General features: G+C 41.0%; 1 protein-coding gene across 3 annotated transcripts in view; it reads left to right on the forward strand.

Moving 5' to 3' along the window:
* The first annotated feature begins 2,507 nt into the window (after positions 1-2,507).
* Positions 2,508-20,159, forward strand: part of LOC115229211 (smoothened homolog) — a 46,144-nt gene continuing 28,492 nt past the window's right edge. For 2 of the 3 annotated variants that reach the window (XR_004997284.1, XM_029799603.2), the window contains exons 1-5: positions 2,509-4,381; positions 7,915-8,127; positions 9,203-9,381; positions 10,924-11,143; positions 17,025-17,148. Coding sequence is in view for 2 of the 3 variants with exons in the window: in XM_029799603.2 (XP_029655463.1) it covers positions 3,911-4,381; positions 7,915-8,127; positions 9,203-9,381; positions 10,924-11,143; positions 17,025-17,148 (1,207 nt within the window). In the remaining variant the exon portion in view is untranslated. Of the gene's footprint in view, positions 4,382-7,914; positions 8,128-9,202; positions 9,382-10,923; positions 11,144-17,024; positions 17,149-20,159 lie in introns of all 3 variants that reach the window. The other variant, XM_036499137.1, reaches the window with a different exon arrangement.

Genomic DNA, 20,159 nt, shown 5'->3' on the forward strand with positions numbered 1-20,159 from the left:
CCCCCCTTTGTGGTTAGCCATATTGAGATGGCTATTATACTTTACATCTCTAAAAATGCTTATATAGTTAGTTCCCTTACAAACCCGAGCAACGCCAGGCGATACTGCTAGTATATATATATTATATATATATATATATATATATGTAATTAACAGAATGATATAAAAAATTCAAGGCTGTGAATAGTTTTCAGAACAGTTATAAAGAGAAAGTCTTACAGCTGTTTTTCCAGGATATTTTATACATCCCTTCATCAGAGACGGTGTGAGAAAATACTGTAGCTCGTCTATTTCGTCGGGCTGCAGTTGTGCATCATCCGCAGATCGAGGTCAAGGATGTGGTATTTGGAATTTTGGGATGCTGCTTGATTCTCGCAGCGTATTAACTACCAGCTTGGACCGTGTAGTCGTGGAAAGTCTAACCGTCGCATTCTATACAGGGTTACAGCAGAAAATTATGACAAACAATTTTAGAGTGTCAAGGACAATTTGAATAGTTTCCTGGCTGGAGATTATGGGTCATTCCAAGTTAGTGGTCCCAGAAAGGTCATCGTGTGAAAAGTCGACCAGGTCCACCTTGGCATGCATGAAGTGGATTCGATCCACCACAGCCAAATTTAAATTAACTCTGCAACAGAACTTTTCCCACGGTGGAACAATGGTTTTTCTCTGACAGCAGTTTTACATTTTCCAGATGCCTTTAGCTAGGTCGAAATAATGTCTACACCACTTGACCCTTTCTAACCTCTTCTACTTCACCAAAAGATAGAATAGAGATAACAAGACCACCAACTAAATCTATTGTTCTCAATGATATATCTATCCTTCTGGCTTATATATCTATATATTTATCCTTCATGCATGGAAGATTCACTACATATACATATATATGCCCCTTGGCATCTTCCAAATTGACGTCGAACCTTTGGAGATATTTCCCAAACACGTTCAGCCATCTGATGTTCTCAACGGTTCTCAGGGCTCAGCTATCGAGGCTGTTGATCCTCTTTGTCAGGTTCTTCGAGAGGGGCCACGTTTCGGTTCCATAGAGGAGAATGGAGAGGACAGATGCGTTGTTTATGCGGAGCTTCGTCCTCCGGGAGATAGAGCAGTGGCGCCAGAAGAATTTCCATAGGGAGTACATGACCCCAGCGGCCAGACCAAGTAAATTAGGCACCAAAGGGGTCAACTGTTCATGAGGTTTGGCTACTTTGTGGCCTTTCAACAACTGAATCTGTTCACAACGAGAGGAAGACGAAATTCCCTGGTGATTGACTCGTTTCATATTTGTGCCTTGCTGATCGGTAGTAATAAGGCAGTGGGCTGGTTGAATCATCAGTGTACCCGACTAAATACTTAGCGGTATTTCTTCCGGTGGCGAGCTGGCAGAATCGTTAGCACGCCGGGCGAAATGCGTAGCCGTATTTCGACTGCCGTTACGTTCTGAGTTCAAATTCCGGCGAGGTCGACTTTGCCTTTCATCCTTTCGGGGTCGATAAATTAAGTACCAGGTACACACTGGGGTCGATGTAATCGACTTAATCCATTTGTCTGTCCTTGTTTGTCCTCTCTGTGTTTAGCCCCTTGTGGGTAGTAAAGAAATAGGTATTTCGTCTGCCGTTACGTTTTGAGTTCAAATTCCGCCGTGGTTGACTTTGCCTTCCATCCTTTCGGGGTCGATAAATTAAGTACCAGTTACGCACTAGGGTCGATATAATCGACTTAATGTGTGTCTGTCCTTGTTTGTCCCCTCTGTCTTTAGCCCCTTGTGGGTAGTAAAGAAATAGGTATTTCGTCTGCCGTTACTTTCTGAGTTCAAATTCCGCCGAGGTCGACTTTTGCCTTTCATCCTTTCGGGGTTGATTAAATCCGTTTGTCTGTCCTTGTTTGTCCCCTCTGTGTTTAGCCCCTTGTGGGCAATAAAGAAACAGGTATTTCTTCCGGCTATACGTTCTGAATTCAAATTCGGTTGAGGTCGACTCTGCCTCTTCCCCTTTCGAGGTTGAACCCCCCCCCCCCCCCAAAAGTACCTGTCGGGTACTGGAGTCGATCTAATCGACTAGCCCCAACCCTCAAGAATTTCAGGCCTTGTCCTTCTTGATGAAATGATTGTTTACTAGTCTTAGTAAAAGCACTCCGTCGGTTACGACGACGAGGGTCCCTGCTGATACGATCAACGGAACAGCCTGCTCATGAAATTAACATGCAAAGTGACTGAGCAATCAACAGACATGCGTACCCCTAATGTAGTTCTCAGGGAGATTCAGAGTGACACAAAGTGTGACAAGGCCGGCTCTTTGAAATACAGGTACTACTCATTTTTGCCTGCTGAGTGGACTGGAGCAACGTAAAATAAAGTGTCTTGCTCAAGGACACAACACGTCGCCGGGAATCGAACTCACGACCTTACAATCATGAGCCGAATGCCCTAACCACTAAGCCACGCGCCTTCAAGTCTTAGTAGTTGTCGGATTAATTGCCGAAGTGGTGGTGGTGGTGGTAGTCAGGCGAAGGCGGTAACATCAATGGTCGTAGTGATAACGAATAATACCAGCAGCATGGATAGTAACGGTTGTGGTAGTCGTGAGGAACAGTAAGAACGTTGTTGTTACTGTCTGTCGGTAGCGATGTGTTCAAGAACTTCTCTGTTTCTTCAGAATCGGACGTTGCTTATTTAGCGGAACCCAACACTTGAGATGGAGAATGGTTAAATTATAGTGGCAAGAGCAGCAGTAGCAGAAGCACCACCACCACCATCAACAACAAGTGAAAGAGAGAGAGAGCATTTTTATTCGAATTTTGCTATCGAAGTTAGGAAAAGTTGGTGGAAAAAAAAAGTTAGGCAATTACCAAAAGTTAGAGAATTAAATTTGAAGCACAACAACATGATGATGATGATATGATGATGACGATGGGGATGCTGACGAAGACGACGACGATAATGATGATGATGATGACGGTGATAACTTAAGAAGTTGGAACAGAAAACTTTTCCACGCGAAGTTTTAAGGGAGACCACGTCGAGATATGTGGAAACTGTTGAAAGAAACTACTAGATTCTGGATTATTTCCTAACAAAAGAAACTCGATTTTACTTACACACTTACTTCTTCTTCCTCTTCTTCTTCTCACTACTACTACTACTGAAAACTTTGACCTAAATTATTTAAAGTTTAAGGGACAATTACACACATTATCATATGTTCTTTCAAATTTATAGTTTTCATATTTTCTCTTTAATTTGAAAATAAGATAAAACTCTTTCGAAAATTTCAATTAAGAATTTCGTTGCGTACTGCATTCAAAGTACATCTCTTTAAAAGTACAAAAGGGAACTTTGTTTTTATCCACGGACCTACCGAAATACAATGTGATGTGAAGTCGTATGAACTGGAAAATTACAAGGCTTTCTTATAAATAGTGAAATTAGCTTCCAAAAATTCATCTTGGATTTGATAAACTTTTCTAATTTAAATATCTACAAAAAGAAAATCAAATAAAATGGTATAGAATTAATAAATATCGTTTCCCTTCTGTATATATTGGTAAAGAAGGAAGTTGTATTAATTTAAATGATTGTCAATAAAAGTTATTTTTGTGTGTGTGTGTGTCTGTAAAAAAAAACTGTTATAAACTCAAATACATTTATTACAACACACGACAAAAATAACAGTTGGAAAAGATAATATCTTTTTTTTTTCATTAATTCCGACCAACTTCAAAAACACCGAAAAAGTACAAAAATAAAAAATAAAAAAGGAAAAGAAGAGAAAAGAACTTTTAAAACCTCTTCCGGTTTATTTATGAACTTTGAGGATTTCAGTTGCTCCCTTACTACTTTCTTTCTACCCGACTTAGCTTTCAGCTATACGGGTATCATGCAGTTTGATCTGAAGTCAGATATCGAGATATGATGAACGGGTTGATAGTTTTCGAAGTTATCTTGTTATCATGTGTAGTGGTTTCCCTGATGACCCCTACTTCTGTCCCACCTGACTGTACGTTTCGCGTCGACGCATGCGAACCTTTGAAAAGCAATGTTTGTTTAGGGGCCCAAGTTGACTTCACTCATACATCAACCGTATTTCTGAGAAACGGCGATAACGACAGTTCGACCGTGACACAAGAAGAGATTCAACAGAAGTTACAACTATGGAAGGGACTCCAGAATTTCCACAAGTGTTGGTCGGTGGTCCAGCATCTCTTGTGTTCGGTCTATGTACCGAAATGCGATCCGAACACGTCTAAAGTTGAATATCCCAGTCGCGAGTGGTGCCAAAGCGCCGAAAAACAATGTAGAATTGTAGAGACTTTTAACAAGAATCAGGGATGGCCATCCTTCCTACGATGTCAGGCCAATCACTTTAAGGAATCGTGTAAGGTAAGTTTTCTTTTCTTTTCTTTATTCTATATCTTTAAAAAAGTTTTCTAAATATGTCTCACAGATGTAAAACAGATCTATATACCCGTTAGATATATCTATCTAATCAACTATCTGATATCCATCTAAACGCTCTCTTTACATATATATATCTAGCCGTCTGTCTATCTTTCTATCTGTTCGTCCGTCTCTCAGGCTATCAGTCTTTCTATATCTCTTCATCTTTCTGTATGCATGTAAATTATGTCTCATATTAAACCTATTACAGAGAGGGTCTCCACCACAAGGTTACTATCTTCCTCATTTATGAGACATTTTCTAGGGAAGGAGATGACTACTAAATGAACTTATTGTATACAGTGCTCAGGTGCACTACAAGTATTTACAGTTTACCCTGTGAAGGTGCATGGCTCAGTGGTTAGAGCGCCAGGCTCACAATCATGAGGTAGTGAGTTCTATTCCTGGACTGGACTGGGGCTGTGTTGTGTTCTTGAGCAAGACACTTCATTTCATATTGCTTCAGTTCACTCATCTGTAGAAATGAATTGCGACGTGACCGGTGCCAAGCTGTATCGGCCCCTTTGCTTTTCCTTTAGACAACATCAGTGGTGTGGAGAGGCAAGGCTGGTATGCATAGGTGACAGCTGGCCTTCCATAAACAACCTTGCCTGGATTTGTGCCTCAGAGTGTAACCTTCATGCTGCATTTCCATGATCATTTGGGATTGAAGGGCTCTCTACTTAGCAGTTTACCATACTCTTTTACTTGTTTCAGTCATTTGACTGCGGCCATGCTGGAGCACCGCCTTTAGTCGAGGAAATTGACCCCCCAGGACTTATTCTTTCTAAGCCTAATACTTATTCTATCGATCTCTTTTGCCGAACCGCTAAGTTATGGGGATGTAAACACACCAGCATTGGTTGTCAAGCGATGTTGGAGGGGACAAACACAGGCACACAAACACACACATATATATACATATATACGACGGGCTTCTTTCAGTTTCTGTCTACCAAATCCATTCACAAGGCTTTGGTCGGCCCGAGGCTATAGTAGAAGACACTTGCCCAATGTGCCATGCAGTGGGACTGAACCCGAAACCATGTGGTTGGTAAGCAAGCTACTTACCACACAGTCACTTCTGCGCCTACATATATACGATGGGCTTCTTTCAGTTTCCGTCTACCAAATCCACTCGCAAGGCTTTGGTTGGCCCGAGGCTAGAGTAGAAGACACTTGCCCAAGGTGCCACGCAGTGGGACTGAACCCGAAACCATGTGGTTGGTAAGCAAGCTACTTACCACACTGCCACTCCTATGCCTGTGAACATAAAGGGAACAGCTGTTTAACAATTAAGTGATGTTGTTATTTGTGTCAACCTACTGAAGTAGGACTGGAACCTGTTGTCAGCCAGGCAAACTGAAGCAAGTAGATTTTGTATTATCACCTTAGGTGCTTACCACTTAGCCACTCTTCTTCTGTGGTATGTTTGTGTATCGTCTTTGGTATGACTTTTAAACTGCATCTGGCAGCAGGGTCCTGATTTGGGAGTTCTAGGGCCTTTGAGGAGTGTGGCTGTGTGGCATAGGCTCTGGTGTGGCCATATGGTAAAAAGCTTACTTCGCAACCACATGGTTCTGGGTTCAGTCCCACTGCATGACATCTTGGCCAAGTGTCTTCTGCTATAGCCTCGGGCTGACCAAGGCCTTGTGAGTTGATTTGGTTGACAGAAACTGAAAGAGGCCAGACTTATATTATATATATATATATATATATATATATATATATATATATATATAAACAAAGTTAAATGCGATACAATAAAATTAATTATAATCGCCGGTGTACCAGTACATATATATATATATATATATATATATATATATATATATATATATCACTGTGATCACCGTGACCGACCAGGCTATCAGATGTTGCTACACATCGCTGGTCACTATGCGCTTCGCATTATTTTAGCCTTCATATGACGCCACCCCGCTGGCTAAGCGAGCAGGCCAACAGAAGAAAGAGTGAGAGAAAGTTGCAGTGAAAGAGTACAGCAGGGATCACCACCACCCCCTGCCGGAGCATTGTGGAGCTTTAGGTGTTTTCACTCAATAAACACTCACAACGCCTGGTCCGGGAATCGAAACTGCGATCCTATGACTGCGAGTCCGCTGCCCTAACCACTGGGCCATTTCGCCTTCACACACACACACACACACATATATACATATATATATATATGTATATATACATATGTATAGGGAGAATTCACAAAAGACGAAGACAGGTGGTGTAGACAACAAACAGATGTATCAGTTTAATTCTCAGGAAGTGAGAAAGTCTTTAACGTTTCGAGCCTATGCTCTTCCACAGAAAGAAACAAAGAGAGAAAATAAAGAATGTGTGTGTGTGTGTACAATGGAAATGGGATGGTAATAATGTTCAATGCTGAAATTGTGTGAGTATATGTATGTGTGTGTATGTACAAGAGAACTATGTGAAACCTTACATACACATTTAAAGTGTGGAGGCTCATGGCCTAGTGGTTAGAGCAGCGGACTCGCGGTTGAGGGATCGCGGGTTCGAATCTCAGACCGGGTGATGTATGTGTTTATGAGTGAAACACCTAAGGTCCATGCGGCTCTGGCAGATGGTAATGGCAAACTTCTGCTGACTCTTTTGCCACAACTTTCTCTCACTCTTTCCTTCTGCATCTTGTAGCTCACCTGCGACGGACTGGCGTCCCGTCCAGGTGTAGAACCCAGATGCCAAGGAAACCGGGAAACTGGCCCTAATGAGCTAGGTGTGGCTCGAGAAGGAACAAACAACATGTAAATTAAAAAAAAATTGGAAAAATAATCCAGAAACCTTGTCCAGTACCGGATCGATCCCAAAATCTAATCAGTTTGTGCCAGCCACGAGGCCAAACATCCCTGGAAGTTTCATCGAAATCCCTCCAGCGGTTCTTGAGATATCTTGTCCATGGACAAACAAACAAACAAACACAACTGAAAACAATACCTTGGCCTTTGCTGAAGCAGAGGTAATGAAATAAAATAAAGTAAAAAAGTAATAAAATAAAAAAGTAATAAAATAAATAAAGTAATAAAAAAGTAATATAAAAAATAAAGTAATAAAAAATAAAAATGAAAAATAAAGTAATAAAAAAGTAATATAAAAAATAAAATAATAAAAAATAAAAATGAAAAATAAAGTAATAAAAAAGTAATATAAAAAATAAAATAATAAAGTAATAAAAAATAAAAATGAAAAATAAAGTAATAAAAAAAAAAGTAATAAAAAAATAAAGTAATAAAAAAAAAAATGAAAAATAAGTAATAAAAAGTAATAAAAAATAAAAATAAAGTAATAAAAAATAAAAATGAAAAATAAAGTAATAAAAAAGTAATATAAAAAATAAAGTAAAAAAGTAATAAAAGTAATAAAATAAAAAAGTATTAAAAAAACTAATAAAGTAAAAAATCATTTACTTATGGAATGTTGTTGTTTTTATATTTTTTCTGCAGAATACTGGTTACCAGAAAGTGACCTTCAACAGTACGGGTGTGTGCAGTTGGCCCCTCATAAATACCAATAACTCTGCCACTTGGTACGGCGACATAGAAGGCTGTGGTCTGCAATGCAAGAACCCGCTCTACACAGACAGGCAACACAACCAGGTCCACGTCTTCATTGCTGTTCTGGGGACCCTTTCGTTGTTGTCTTCTTTGTTCACCGTGGTGAGTTTATAACTACTACTACTACTACTACTACTACTACTACCACTACTACTACTACTACTGTGCATGCATAATACAATAATGGTGATGTTCTTAACTGTTATATGGGAATGTAAATATGTTTGCAAATTGTTTTTGTTACATGTTATTCTGTGTTCTGAATACTCAAGTTATGGATGATTCTTTTATGACTTCATTGCTTTCAGGCTTAGCTTAAGGTATTTTCGCGCCCGACATCACAAAATGCATCTGAATAAACATTGCCGGACAGCAAATAGAGACTCGGACATTGCTTAGGAAATAATTTTCATTTTTAACCACTAGGGATTTTGACCTTTAAATTTTGGGGAAAAAATGCGGATTATACTCGAGGATTTACGGTATTTACAACCAAGTGGATTGGAGCAGTGTTAAATGAAGCAATTTTTACAACACAATGCACTGTAATGCACTGCCTAGTTCAGGAATTGAAACTGTGATCTTATCATTGTGAGTGCAACACCCTAATCACTTGGTCACACTCCTTCACTTCACATTGTACATCATCATCATTATCGTTTAACGTCCGTTCTCCATGCTAGCATGGGTTATACGGTTCGACCGGGGATCTGGGAAGCCAGAAGGCTGCACCAGGCTCCGGTCTTATCTGGCAATGTTTCTACAGCTGGATGCCCTTCCTAACGCCAACCACTCCGTGAGTGTAGTGGGTGCTTTTTACGTGCCACCTGCACTGGTGCCAGGCGAGGCTGGCATCGGCCACAGTTGGATTGGTGCATTTTACGTGCCACCTGCACGGAAGCCAGTCGAGGCAGCACTGGCTTCGGCCACGATTCGGATGGTGCTTTTTACGTGCCACCGACACGGAAGCCAGTCGAGGCGGCGCTGGCATCGGCCATGATTCAGATAGTGCTTTTTACGTATCTCCAGTCCAGGGGTCCTGGCATCTGCCGGGTGCCAGTCATAGGATTGGTTCAATTTCGATTCCGATTTCGATTTATTTCTTGCTTAGATATTTCAACAAGTGTTAATGAAATCCTTGTCTCAAATGGTCACTTTACTTGTTTCTTTCATTCAGCTAACCTTCCTGATCGACTGGAAGAATGCCAGCCGCTATCCTGCCCTCATCCTGTTTTTCATTAACATCTGCTTTGTGATGGGCAGCATTGGATGGTTGGCCCAGTTTGCTGGAAATGCTCGAGAGGATATCGTATGTAATGCTGATAAAACTGTACGGATTGGTGAACCGCAACCAGGGTAAGTGATAGCTGATATAGGGGGTTTCTGGGTCTATTCATGTGGTTGGGTAACATCAGATTTTTTTCCCCCCCTCATTTTACTTGCTGGGATGATTTTGAGGAAGGGATGGTTCCCATGATCTTTGGAGTCATCGTCGCCGCCACCACCACCACGACCACCCAATAATAATAACTGCCCTGATGGGATACAGCAAATATTCTACACAATATCACAGATTTACTTGTCAGTTGTTTGACCGTAACCAGTTGAGCATGTCCCTCAGTGGCTGACGACATGTACATCTCTGATCACGAGCAGAAGTAGTGGGGAAGCATCATAGCCATGTGTTGAGAGGGTTTCTTTGGGGTTTGAATAATTCTCCTCTGGAAACATGGGTGTTTTGTTCAACATCCTTACACAACCCTTATTCAGGGACCTTTTGAGCGGGATGGGTTACTCGAGCAGAAGAAAATTTTAACTGGGCTCCACCCGCAAGGTTATGCGCTGTTTATCTTGATTTGAGATCACCTTGTCTGCGCACAACATATGGTTGTGATGCATGTGACTGGTGTACCCTTATCAGACAGGTAGTCGTGATGGGTATATTGGGCTTCGTATATTTTACCCCAGTGTCACTTTGATGGCATGCACTGCTCTCTCACTCAATAATAATAATAATAATAATTAATTCGTTTATTGGCCACAAGGGCTAACAAAAATCAATTAAAACATAAAGGGACAAAACACAGGACGAAAGTTACAAAGGGTTTTGTCCGTTTGAAAAAAAGGTCCGTGTACAAAAGCAGGATAACAACGAAATACAAGTAACAATTAAAACTCCCAATAGGGGGAGGTGCTTCGAAAGGTTTCTCGTGGAAAAACCCATAAAAGCCATGGGAGCCTGGTCAAAAGTTGGGTAGAGAGCCCTTTTCTCCTTTTGTATTTCCTTTTAATTCTCACAGGTGTATCCTCAGAATTGGTCCGTTCATACTGGCCATTCTTCCGACATTCACCCACCTTTCAATAAATTTGCTACGAAACAGCTCTTCCCTCTCTACTCTCATCTTCCTTTTCAAGTGGAATGATAATCATCATCATCATCATCGTTTAACGTCCGCTTTCCATGCTAGCATGGGTTGGACAGTTTTGACTGAGGGCTGGGAAGCCCGAAGGCTGCACCAGGCCAGTCAGATCTGGCGGTGTTTCTACAGCTGGATGCCCTTCCTAACGCTAACCACTCCGTGAGTGTAGTGGGTGCTTTTTATGTGTCACCGACACAGGTGCCAGACGAGGCTGGCAAACGGCCACGCTCGGATGGTGTTTGTTATGTGCCACCGGCATGGAGGCCAGTCGATGCGGTGCTGGCTATGTCCACGTTCGGATGGTTCTCTTATGTGCCACCGGCACTGGTACCACAAACTACAAATTCCATTGATGTGGATCGATTTTGATTCTGATTTGATTCTTTGATTCTTTGATTTTGATTTTCACTTGCCTCAATAATAATAATAATAATAATAATAATAATAATTCTTGTTTTTGTTATTGTTGTTTTTGCAGTTCTGGTGAGAGTGCTTCCTGCAGCATCATATTCCTCCTCATCTACTATTTCACAATGGCTGGCGTTGTCTGGTTTGTCATGCTCTCCTACGCCTGGCACACAACATTCAAGGCCCTTGGTACACCCCGTGACATACTCAGTGGTAAAACTGCCTATTTCCACATCATTTCGTGGTGTGTCCCTTTGGTGCTCTCCATCACCTGCCTTGCATCTTCAGAAGTAAGTTCATCTTTCATTCGAGATTTTCATGTTTCCCAAGGGAATATTTAACCCTTTTTGGTACCATATTTCTTTTTTTTTTTTGAAAAAAACCCTCTTTATTTCAATTAATTTTTAAATTAATGAAGTATAGGCGTAGGAGTGGCTGTGTGGTAAGTAGCTTGCTTACCAACAACATGGTTCTGGGTTCAGTTCCACTGTGTGGCACCTTAGACAAGTGTCTTCTACTATAGCCTCGGGCTGACCAAAGCCATGTGAGTGGATTTGGTAGAGGGAAACTGAAAGAAGCCTGTCACATATATGTGTATATATATATATATATATATATATATATGGCCTGCTCGCTTAGCCAGTGGGGTGGCGTCATTCGAAGGGTAAAACAATGCAAACGCATTTTGACCAGCGATGTGTAGCAACATCTGATGGTCTGGTCGGTCATGTGATCACGTGATATATATATATATATATATATATATATATATATGACAAAGTGGAGTTGTAAGGTACCGCACGAGTGGAATTATATATGAAAGAAGGTTTGAAAATGCAATTTTAAAAGATGTTTATTTACTTTACCAGTTTCACTTTTTTAGAAAAAGATTGTCAAAAGTAACATGTAAAAGCTTTGTTGTGTTAGGTACTGGTTGTCACAAACTATTACAATACATATATACATTCTTTGATAATAAGAACATGTTAAAAACAGTTTACAAGGGAAAATCTTGGGAAAATATAAAAAAGTTTAACAAGTTCATTAAAATATTGGGCACAAAAGATTACAATATATATATATATATACATTCTCAAGAAAATGTTAAAGATAGTTTCCAGAAGGAATTATTAAAAAGTTCAGTGGAATATTGGTATTGTTATCAACCACCTCACCAACAACAACACTGAACACCTTTTTGATCTCCATGTGTCTAACACACGTGGACATGCCTACAAAGTCAGAAAACAACACAGCTCCCATGACTTTCGGAAACATTTTTTCACCCTCAGAGTTGCTGAAGCATGGAATAAACTGCCTGCGTCAGTTGTTGACTGCCATGACACTGCATCCTTTAAGGCCCTCATGCTTTCCGAAATCCGCCGAAACTACACCTGATTATATATACACTTGAGTTGTGGTGCACCTGAGCACTGTACACAATTATTATTATTATTATTATTATTATTATTATTATTATTATTATTATTATTATTGTATCTGTATATATATATATATACACACCCAGAATATTATAAGTTCAAAAAAGTTTACATTTTAGTTGTAGGGTAGCTTAAACTGACCTGGTGAACCAGCCATTACTGAATCACCTGTGTTCAGTTGTTCCATTCCTGGTTAATTATCTGTTAATTATTAGACATAATTATAACTGTATCATAACGACACTAGCAGCAGAGTGCAATTGATCAAAATTACTTAACCTATACTTCTTACAGACATTCTGATGTACCCATTCATAAAAGGTATGTTGTTTAACTTGCGTTCACCTTTTGTTTACCTTCTGTTTACCATCCGCTTACCTTCTGTTCATCTTCCCTTGCTTTTGGTTTTCCTTATCCAGGCTCGACACATCTTCTTCTGCAATGCCTATGTTTTTTTTTTACTTTTGGCTTTGCTCTCTGCTTCTTTATGGGGTATGGGCTGTTTTAGCACAGCTGTTTTGGCGCAGCTGTTTTGGTGCTGCCCTTTTGGCGCAGCTGAGTTGATGATGACTTATTTGACATCAGATGTTTTAATGTTTTTCTCTATTTTTCCTACTCACCTCTCTTTCTCTCGTTATGTGTATTAGGGAGAAGGAAGGTGTTTATGTCAGACTTGTGCAATAAATCAAAATGTCTCTTTCTTTTTCTCACTTTCTCTACTTATGTGTATATTTCTGTTTGTATGTATATGAGTGTGTTTATGTATGTTGTGTGTGTGTGTGTTTATGTGTGCGTGTTTGTGTGTGTGTATGTTTATGTGTGTGTGTGTTTGCGTGCACTTGTGTGTATGTATGTGTGAGTGTGTATTTGTGTGTGTGTTTGTGTGTGTGTGTATGCTTGTGTGTGTATATGTTTATGTGTGTGTTTGTGTGGACTTGTGTGTATGTTTGGTGTGTATTTGTGTGTGTGTGTATATTTATGTGTGTGTTTGTGTGTGTGTGTGTATTTGTGTGTGTGTTTGTGTATGTATGTGTGAGTGTGTATTTGTGTGTGTGCATGTGTTTGCCTCCAGGGCCCAACTCTACTATCACCAAAACAGATTGATTATCCAATCAGCTGTGCCAAGTTGTCAGCATCCAAACAGCCACGCCCTTCATCTCATTCCAATTCCTAATATATATTACCCTGGTCTTGACACCCAACTCCCCCCTCTACCAGTGCCCACCTTTAGCTCCCACTCTCCTTCTCTAATCTTGTGAACTCACCCACCCACCCACTCACCCTCTCCAATCCCCAGTCCACTACACTATACACACCACCCTGTACCTTAGGTGTACTGCTCTGACCCCCGTCCCTACCTCCCTTACTCCACCATCTTTCTCTCTCTCCCTCCGCCTCTTTTTCTCTTTTTCTCTCTCCTTCTCCCCCTCTCTGATGTAGTCATGTTTCTCTTCTAATGAAAGACATTTTTCTGTCCTTCAATGCTATCCCCCACTCCCTAGTTAAGGGAGCAGGGGATAGCAACTGCAAGTTATTCAGTGACCAAGTGGCGTAGAGCTGGCAGAACCGTTAGCACGCCGGGCGAAATGCGTAGCCGTATTTCATCTGCCGTGACGTTCTGAGTTCAAATTCCGCCAAGGTCGACTTTGCCTTTCATCCTTTCAGGGTCGATAAATTAAGTACCAGTTACACACTGGGGTCGATATAATCGACTTAATCCGTTTGTCTTTCCTTGTTTGTCTCCTCTGTGTTTAGCCCCTTGTGGGTAGTAAAGAAATAGGTATTTCGTCTGCCGCTACGTTCTGAGTTCAAATTCTGCCGAGGTCGACTTTGCCTTTCATCCTTTCGGGGTCGATAAAGTAAGTACCAGTTTCCCACTGGGGTCGATATAATCAACTTAATCCGTTTGTCTGACCTTGTTTGTCCCCTCTGTGTTTAGCCCCTTGTGGGTAGTAAAGATACACTTACTGCTGTTGGTGCCACAAAAAAAGCACCCACTACACTCTGTAAAGTAGTTGGCATTAGGAAGGGCATCCAGCCATAGAAACCATGCCAAAAAAGACAGCAGAGTTTGCTGCTGTCTTCTCTCTTGCCAGCTCCTGTCAAACTGTCCAACCCAAGGAAAATGGACATTAACCCTTTCGTTACTGTATTTATTTTCAGACCTCTGTGTTTCTTCCAATTATTTTTAATATAACAAAGAATTTAGTAAAATAACATTGTTATAATTAAGCTAGTTTAAGGAACATAAATTGTGACTAAGGTTTGGCGGAAGATTTTTAATTCAGAACTTTTGAAAACCAGACATTTGTACTAAAGAGCCAGAGCCGGTTTCAGCCGGGTTAGTAATGAAAGGGTTAAATGATGATGATGATGAGCGGTGGCCCGGGCAACGTATTACACCAAGAGGTGTGTAGAATCCTGGCTGATGTGTGTGTGTGTGTGGATCTTGCCAGTTTGAACATAAAACTGTTGGAATATTTGAGGTGGATTTGGGCTGGTTTAACCCTTTAGTATTTAAACCGGCCATATCCGGCCAAAATAGCTAATCTGTTTTATTTCAAACTGACCAGATCCAGGCTCTCACACCTACCCTACAATGTTATTCTACATTAAGTAATTACACCATCAAGATCTTGAAGATATGAGATAATGCATGATTAATTCAAATCAATGGGAATCAATAAGCATTATGTTTGATAGAATAATCTGAACACTAAAGGGTTAAATTCTAAATGGTTAAAACCATACAGCATGTTGAAGCAACCACTGCTTGTACACCTGTCTCCTGTTTACCTGAATTGCTAATTATAAATATATCCTGCTACGGAACCTGTCTTCAAGAAGTCCTTCTTTCATAATTTTTCTCTGTTACTCTTCCTTATTCCATCCCTGAATGCTACCCGTTGTATGACTCTCCCTCCAGGTGTCGGTGTATTTCTTCTTTCTCAAGGTGTTGGCATATTTCTCGTCTTTACCAGTTTTTCCTCTCCCCTCTGCTTCTCTTTTAATATCTGATTCCAACAGAAACAGAAATCACAATATTACTGGGAAATTGTAGTTGTGATACCTGTGCCGGCGGCACGTAAAAAGCACCATCCAAACGTGGCCGATGCCAGCGCTGCCTTGACTGGCTTCTGTGCCAGTGACATGTAAAAAGTACCATCCAAATGTGGCCGATGCCAGCGCCGCTTTGACTGGCTTCTGCGCCGGTGGCACATAAAAAGCACCATCCGAGTGTGGCTGATGCCAGCGCCGCCTTGACTGGCTTTTGTGCCGGTGGCACATGACCTGCTGTGCTTGAGGAGACCTATTGAGTCAAGTACATCAACATCAAAATAAATACTAAATGGAAATTGTAGTTAAGATACCTGTGCCGGTGGCACGTAAAAAGCACCATCCAAACGTGCCAGCGCTGCCTAGACTGGCTTCTGTGCCGGTGGCACGTAAAAAGCACCAACCGATCGTAGCCGCTGCCAGCCTCCCCTGGTACCTGTGCTGGTGGCATGTAAAAAGCACCCACTATACTCACAGAGTGGTTGCCGTTAGGAAGGGCGTCCAGCTGTGGAAACACTGCCATATCAGACTGGAGCCTGGTGCAGCCTCCTGGCTTCCCAGACCCTGATCGAACCGTCCAACCCGTGCTAGCACGGAAAGCGGACTTTAAACGATGATGATGATGATGATGAAGATGATGATGATTACAGAGGTTGGATACTACACTTTTTCCAAAAATGTTCTTGATTCAGTTGCTTGATTTATCAATGGTGTAGCCTAGGATTGAAACCACGACTATTTTATAAAGTGAGCTGTATAAAATAAAGAAATATAATTAAAAGATGAACTCCTGGAGAAATTTGAACTCACATCCAGTTGATAACTTGGTCTGTGTAATTACCATTGTACCACATGTCATCAGCTTAATGTTTTTACTTACAGTCCAGGTCTGGTCCCACTACATGAGGCTTTGATTTTACCATAGAGTGAGTTGGTTTGAGGTTTGTTAGTAAAATTTAGTTGATACAATTCAGAAACTGTGTGGAATCCTGCCTTAGATCTGTGGATAATGCAGTAGTAATCTGTATTAGGAGGCGCAATGACCCAGTGGTTAGGGCAGCGGACTCGCGGTCGTAGGATCGCGGTTTCGATTCCCAGACTAGGCGTTGTGAGTGTTTATTGAGCGAAAACACCTAAAAGCTCCACGAGGCTCCGGCAGGGGATGGTGGTGATCCCTGCTGTACTCTTTCACCACAACTTTCTCTCACTCTTACTTCCTGTTTCTGTTGTACCTGTATTTCAAAAGGGCCGGCCTTGTCACTCTCTGTGTCACGCTGAATATCCCTGAGAACTACGTTAAGGGTGTACGTGTCTGTGGAGTGCTCAGCCACTTACACATTAATTTCATGAGCAGGCTGTTCCGGTGATTCAGATCAACCGGAACCCTCATCATCGTAACCGACGGAGTGCTTCCAGTAAATGTGATTTAGGCTTTAACTGAGAGATGTGAGTTCAAATTTCAACTTGATATTTTCTCTGTTGTTCTGTTCACACTTCATCAGGAAACAATTTAAAACAATGGCAACAGTTGTTTAATCTATTTATGCAAATAGGTAAATTTTCACACCTATCCAACCCGTAGCAATGTAAACGATTATTGTTAAGAATACCCCTACTCACAATTAATTAGTAATTATCGACTAATTTGTAAGACATAAACTCTAATTTACAGATCGATGGTGATTATATATCTGGTATATGTTTCGTTGGCTATGTCAACCGTGGAGTACGTGCTGGATTTGTTCTTGTACCAATTGCCATAGTCCTTATCTTAGGACTCAATTTTATGGTCAGAAGTAAGTATTTTCCTCTATTTTTATTCGGTACATTCTATACCCGGGTGTCCATGTATCTACTCTACAGCAAGACACCTGTCCCTGTTCCTGTATACCTTTAATTTCTCATCAACTGGCACAAAACCACCCCACCTCACTGTTACTCCCTATGCCCAGCTGATGGGGTTTTGCCCTGCGAGTTACTTTGCGATCCTGTTAGTGCTGTTGCCATGTAAAAAGCACTGGTGCTGGTACCACATAGAAAGGATTGGTGCTGGTACTATGTAAAAAGCACTGGTGCTGGTACCATGTAAAAAGCACTGGTGCTGGTACCATGTAAAAAGCACTGTTGCTCGTACCATGTAAAAAGCACTGGTGCTGGTACCACACTTTAACCCTTTCGTTACCAACCCACCTGAAACCACCTCTGACGCTGAGTACAAATGTCCTGTTTTTATAAGTTCTGAATCAAAATCTTCCACGAAACCTTAGTCACAGTTTATGTTCCTAACACTAGCTTAATGATAACCAAGTTATTTTACTAAATTCTTTGTTATATTTAAAGTAATTGAAAGAAACACAGAGCATCTCAAAATAAATACGCCCTGGGGTCGATTTGTTCGACTAAAGGCGGTGCTCCGGCATGGCCGCAGTCAAATGACTGAAACAAATACAAAAATAAAAGAATATATATAGGCGCAGGAGTGGCTGTGTGGTAAGTAGCTTGCTTACACATAGTTCCGGGTTTAGTCCCACTACGTGGCACCTTGGGCAAGTGTCTTCTATTATAGCCTTGTCTGGCAAATTATTTTATTTGCTAAAAAAAATTTGAAACTTAGGTCTGACCGGATTAAAATAAGGTAAAAGTTTATGTTTTTCATTTTCTCTATATAGAGAGTCCAAAATTCTTCCACCAAACCTTAGTCACATTTCATGTTCCTAACACTAGCTGAATGATAACTAAGTTATTTTACTAAATTCTTTGTTATATTTAAAGTAATTCAAAGAAACAGAGGTCTGAAAATAAATAAAGTAACGAAAGGGTTAATATCCATTTTCCATGCTGGCATGGGTTGGACAGTTTGACAGAAGCTGGCAAGAGAGAAGACTGCACCAAACACTGCTGTCTGTTTTGGCATGGTTTCTATGGCTGGATGCCCTTCCTAATGCCAACCACTTTACAGAGTGTAGTGGGTGCTTTTTATGTGGCACCAACAGCAGTAAGTGTATCTTTACAACCCACAAGGGGCTAAACAGAGGGGACAAACAAATAAATACAGTAACGCAAGGGTTAATATACAACAATACATTTAAAATTGAGGGCGAGGGGGGGGGGGTAGGTTGAGCGGGGTGGGTGTTTAAAATTTTGAAAACCTTTTTTGTTTGCCTATTCGACATGGGACCTAGGAATCCACATAAACGTTTTCAGAAAAATGCATTATTCAAGGTGAAGTGTGAATCAATAATAAACCCCTGGGATCTTTTTGGTTTGAACAGCAGTTTTTTCTAGCAATGTCATATGAAATTGTCACCCATAATTATGACCCTAGTATCGATCTATTGCATTTCAATCTGTTTTAGGGTTAGGGTTAGGGGTGGCGGGAAGGGTATCCTTTTTTGTTCAGAAATGTAAATAAACCCAATCTGTTTCTTAAACGAGGGACATTTTCATACGGCACAGAATGTTTTTTACCTCAGCAGACGTCATTGATTGGTTGAAATTGCAGAAATGGAAGAAAAAAAACAACAAATATCTTACAAACTATAGAATATTCTCAATAAAGCCAAGAGAAAAAGATGTTCTATAAACACATTCTACCAGTATACGAAGTTTAAAAGTGTTTAGTTACGTGGAAATTATTTTTAAAAAACTGCCGTTCAAACCGAAAAGATCCCAAATTTGTAATCTAAGTCATAAATTAGGATAGAGGGACAGAAAGGGGAATATAATCGATGAAAAGATCAAAATTATCTGCCATCCATGCACATTAAGATTCGAACTCAAAGATTTTATGAAGACATTTAGTCGTCCTGCAAGCACTCTACGCGTTCGACCAAATTATCGAGTCACCGATGTAAGGGAGATAATTCTGGTTGGTTTCACTGGTCTTGCCAGTTAGAATTGTTTAGTGAAAGAAAATATCAGGTGTAGCAGTGGAGGTGGTTTTAGCAGCAGCAGTAACAGTGGAGGGGCAATGGCCCAGTGGTTAGGGCAGCGGACTCGCGGTCGGAGGATCGCGGTTTCGATTCCCAGACCGGGCGTTGTGTGTGTGTGTTTATTCAGCGAAAACACCTAAAGCTCCATGAGGCTTCCTGTTTCTTGTCCCCAACTTCCTACGCAACCGCTGAGCCTGGATGCGCATTCATCAATCCGTCGATGCTCTCGGTGTCGGGGGTTGACCTGCTTTTTCTTCTGCGGGTCTTACGAATAGCAAAGGACCACGTTTCGGACTTCTCCCACAAATGGGACGAAGACCGTTTCGCTCAACAAACAAACAGCAGCTGCAGTAGCTGTAGCAGTTATTGTTTAACCACCAGATCGAAGGTGTCCCAGTCGTGGCGATCCAGTCTTCAGGCGTGGTTGTGTGGTAAGACACTTGCTTCCCAACCACATGGTTCCAAGTTCAGTCCCACTGTGTGGAAGCTTGGGCAAGTGTCTTCTACTGTAGCCTCGAACCGACCAAAGCGTTGTGAGTGGATTTGGTAGACGGAAACTGAAAGAAGCCTGTCGTATAAATGTATATATTTATATGTATGTGTGTATGTTTGTGTGTCTGTGTTTGTCCCCCTAGCATTGTTTGACAACCGATGCTGGTGTGTTTACGTCCCCGTCACTTAGCGGTTCGGCAAAAGAGACCGATAGAATAAGTACTGGGCTTACAAAGAATAAGTCCTGGGGTCGATTTGCTCGACTAAAGGCGGTGCTCCAGCATGGCCGCAGTCAAATGACTGAAACAAGTAAAAAATAAAAAAAATTGGTGTGTGTGTGTGTTTGTCCCCCTGCCTTCATTTGACAGCTTATGCTGGTATGC

Source organism: Octopus sinensis, unplaced genomic scaffold (assembly GCF_006345805.1).
Source record: "Octopus sinensis unplaced genomic scaffold, ASM634580v1 Contig12100, whole genome shotgun sequence".
NCBI lineage: Eukaryota > Metazoa > Mollusca > Cephalopoda > Octopoda > Octopodidae > Octopus > Octopus sinensis.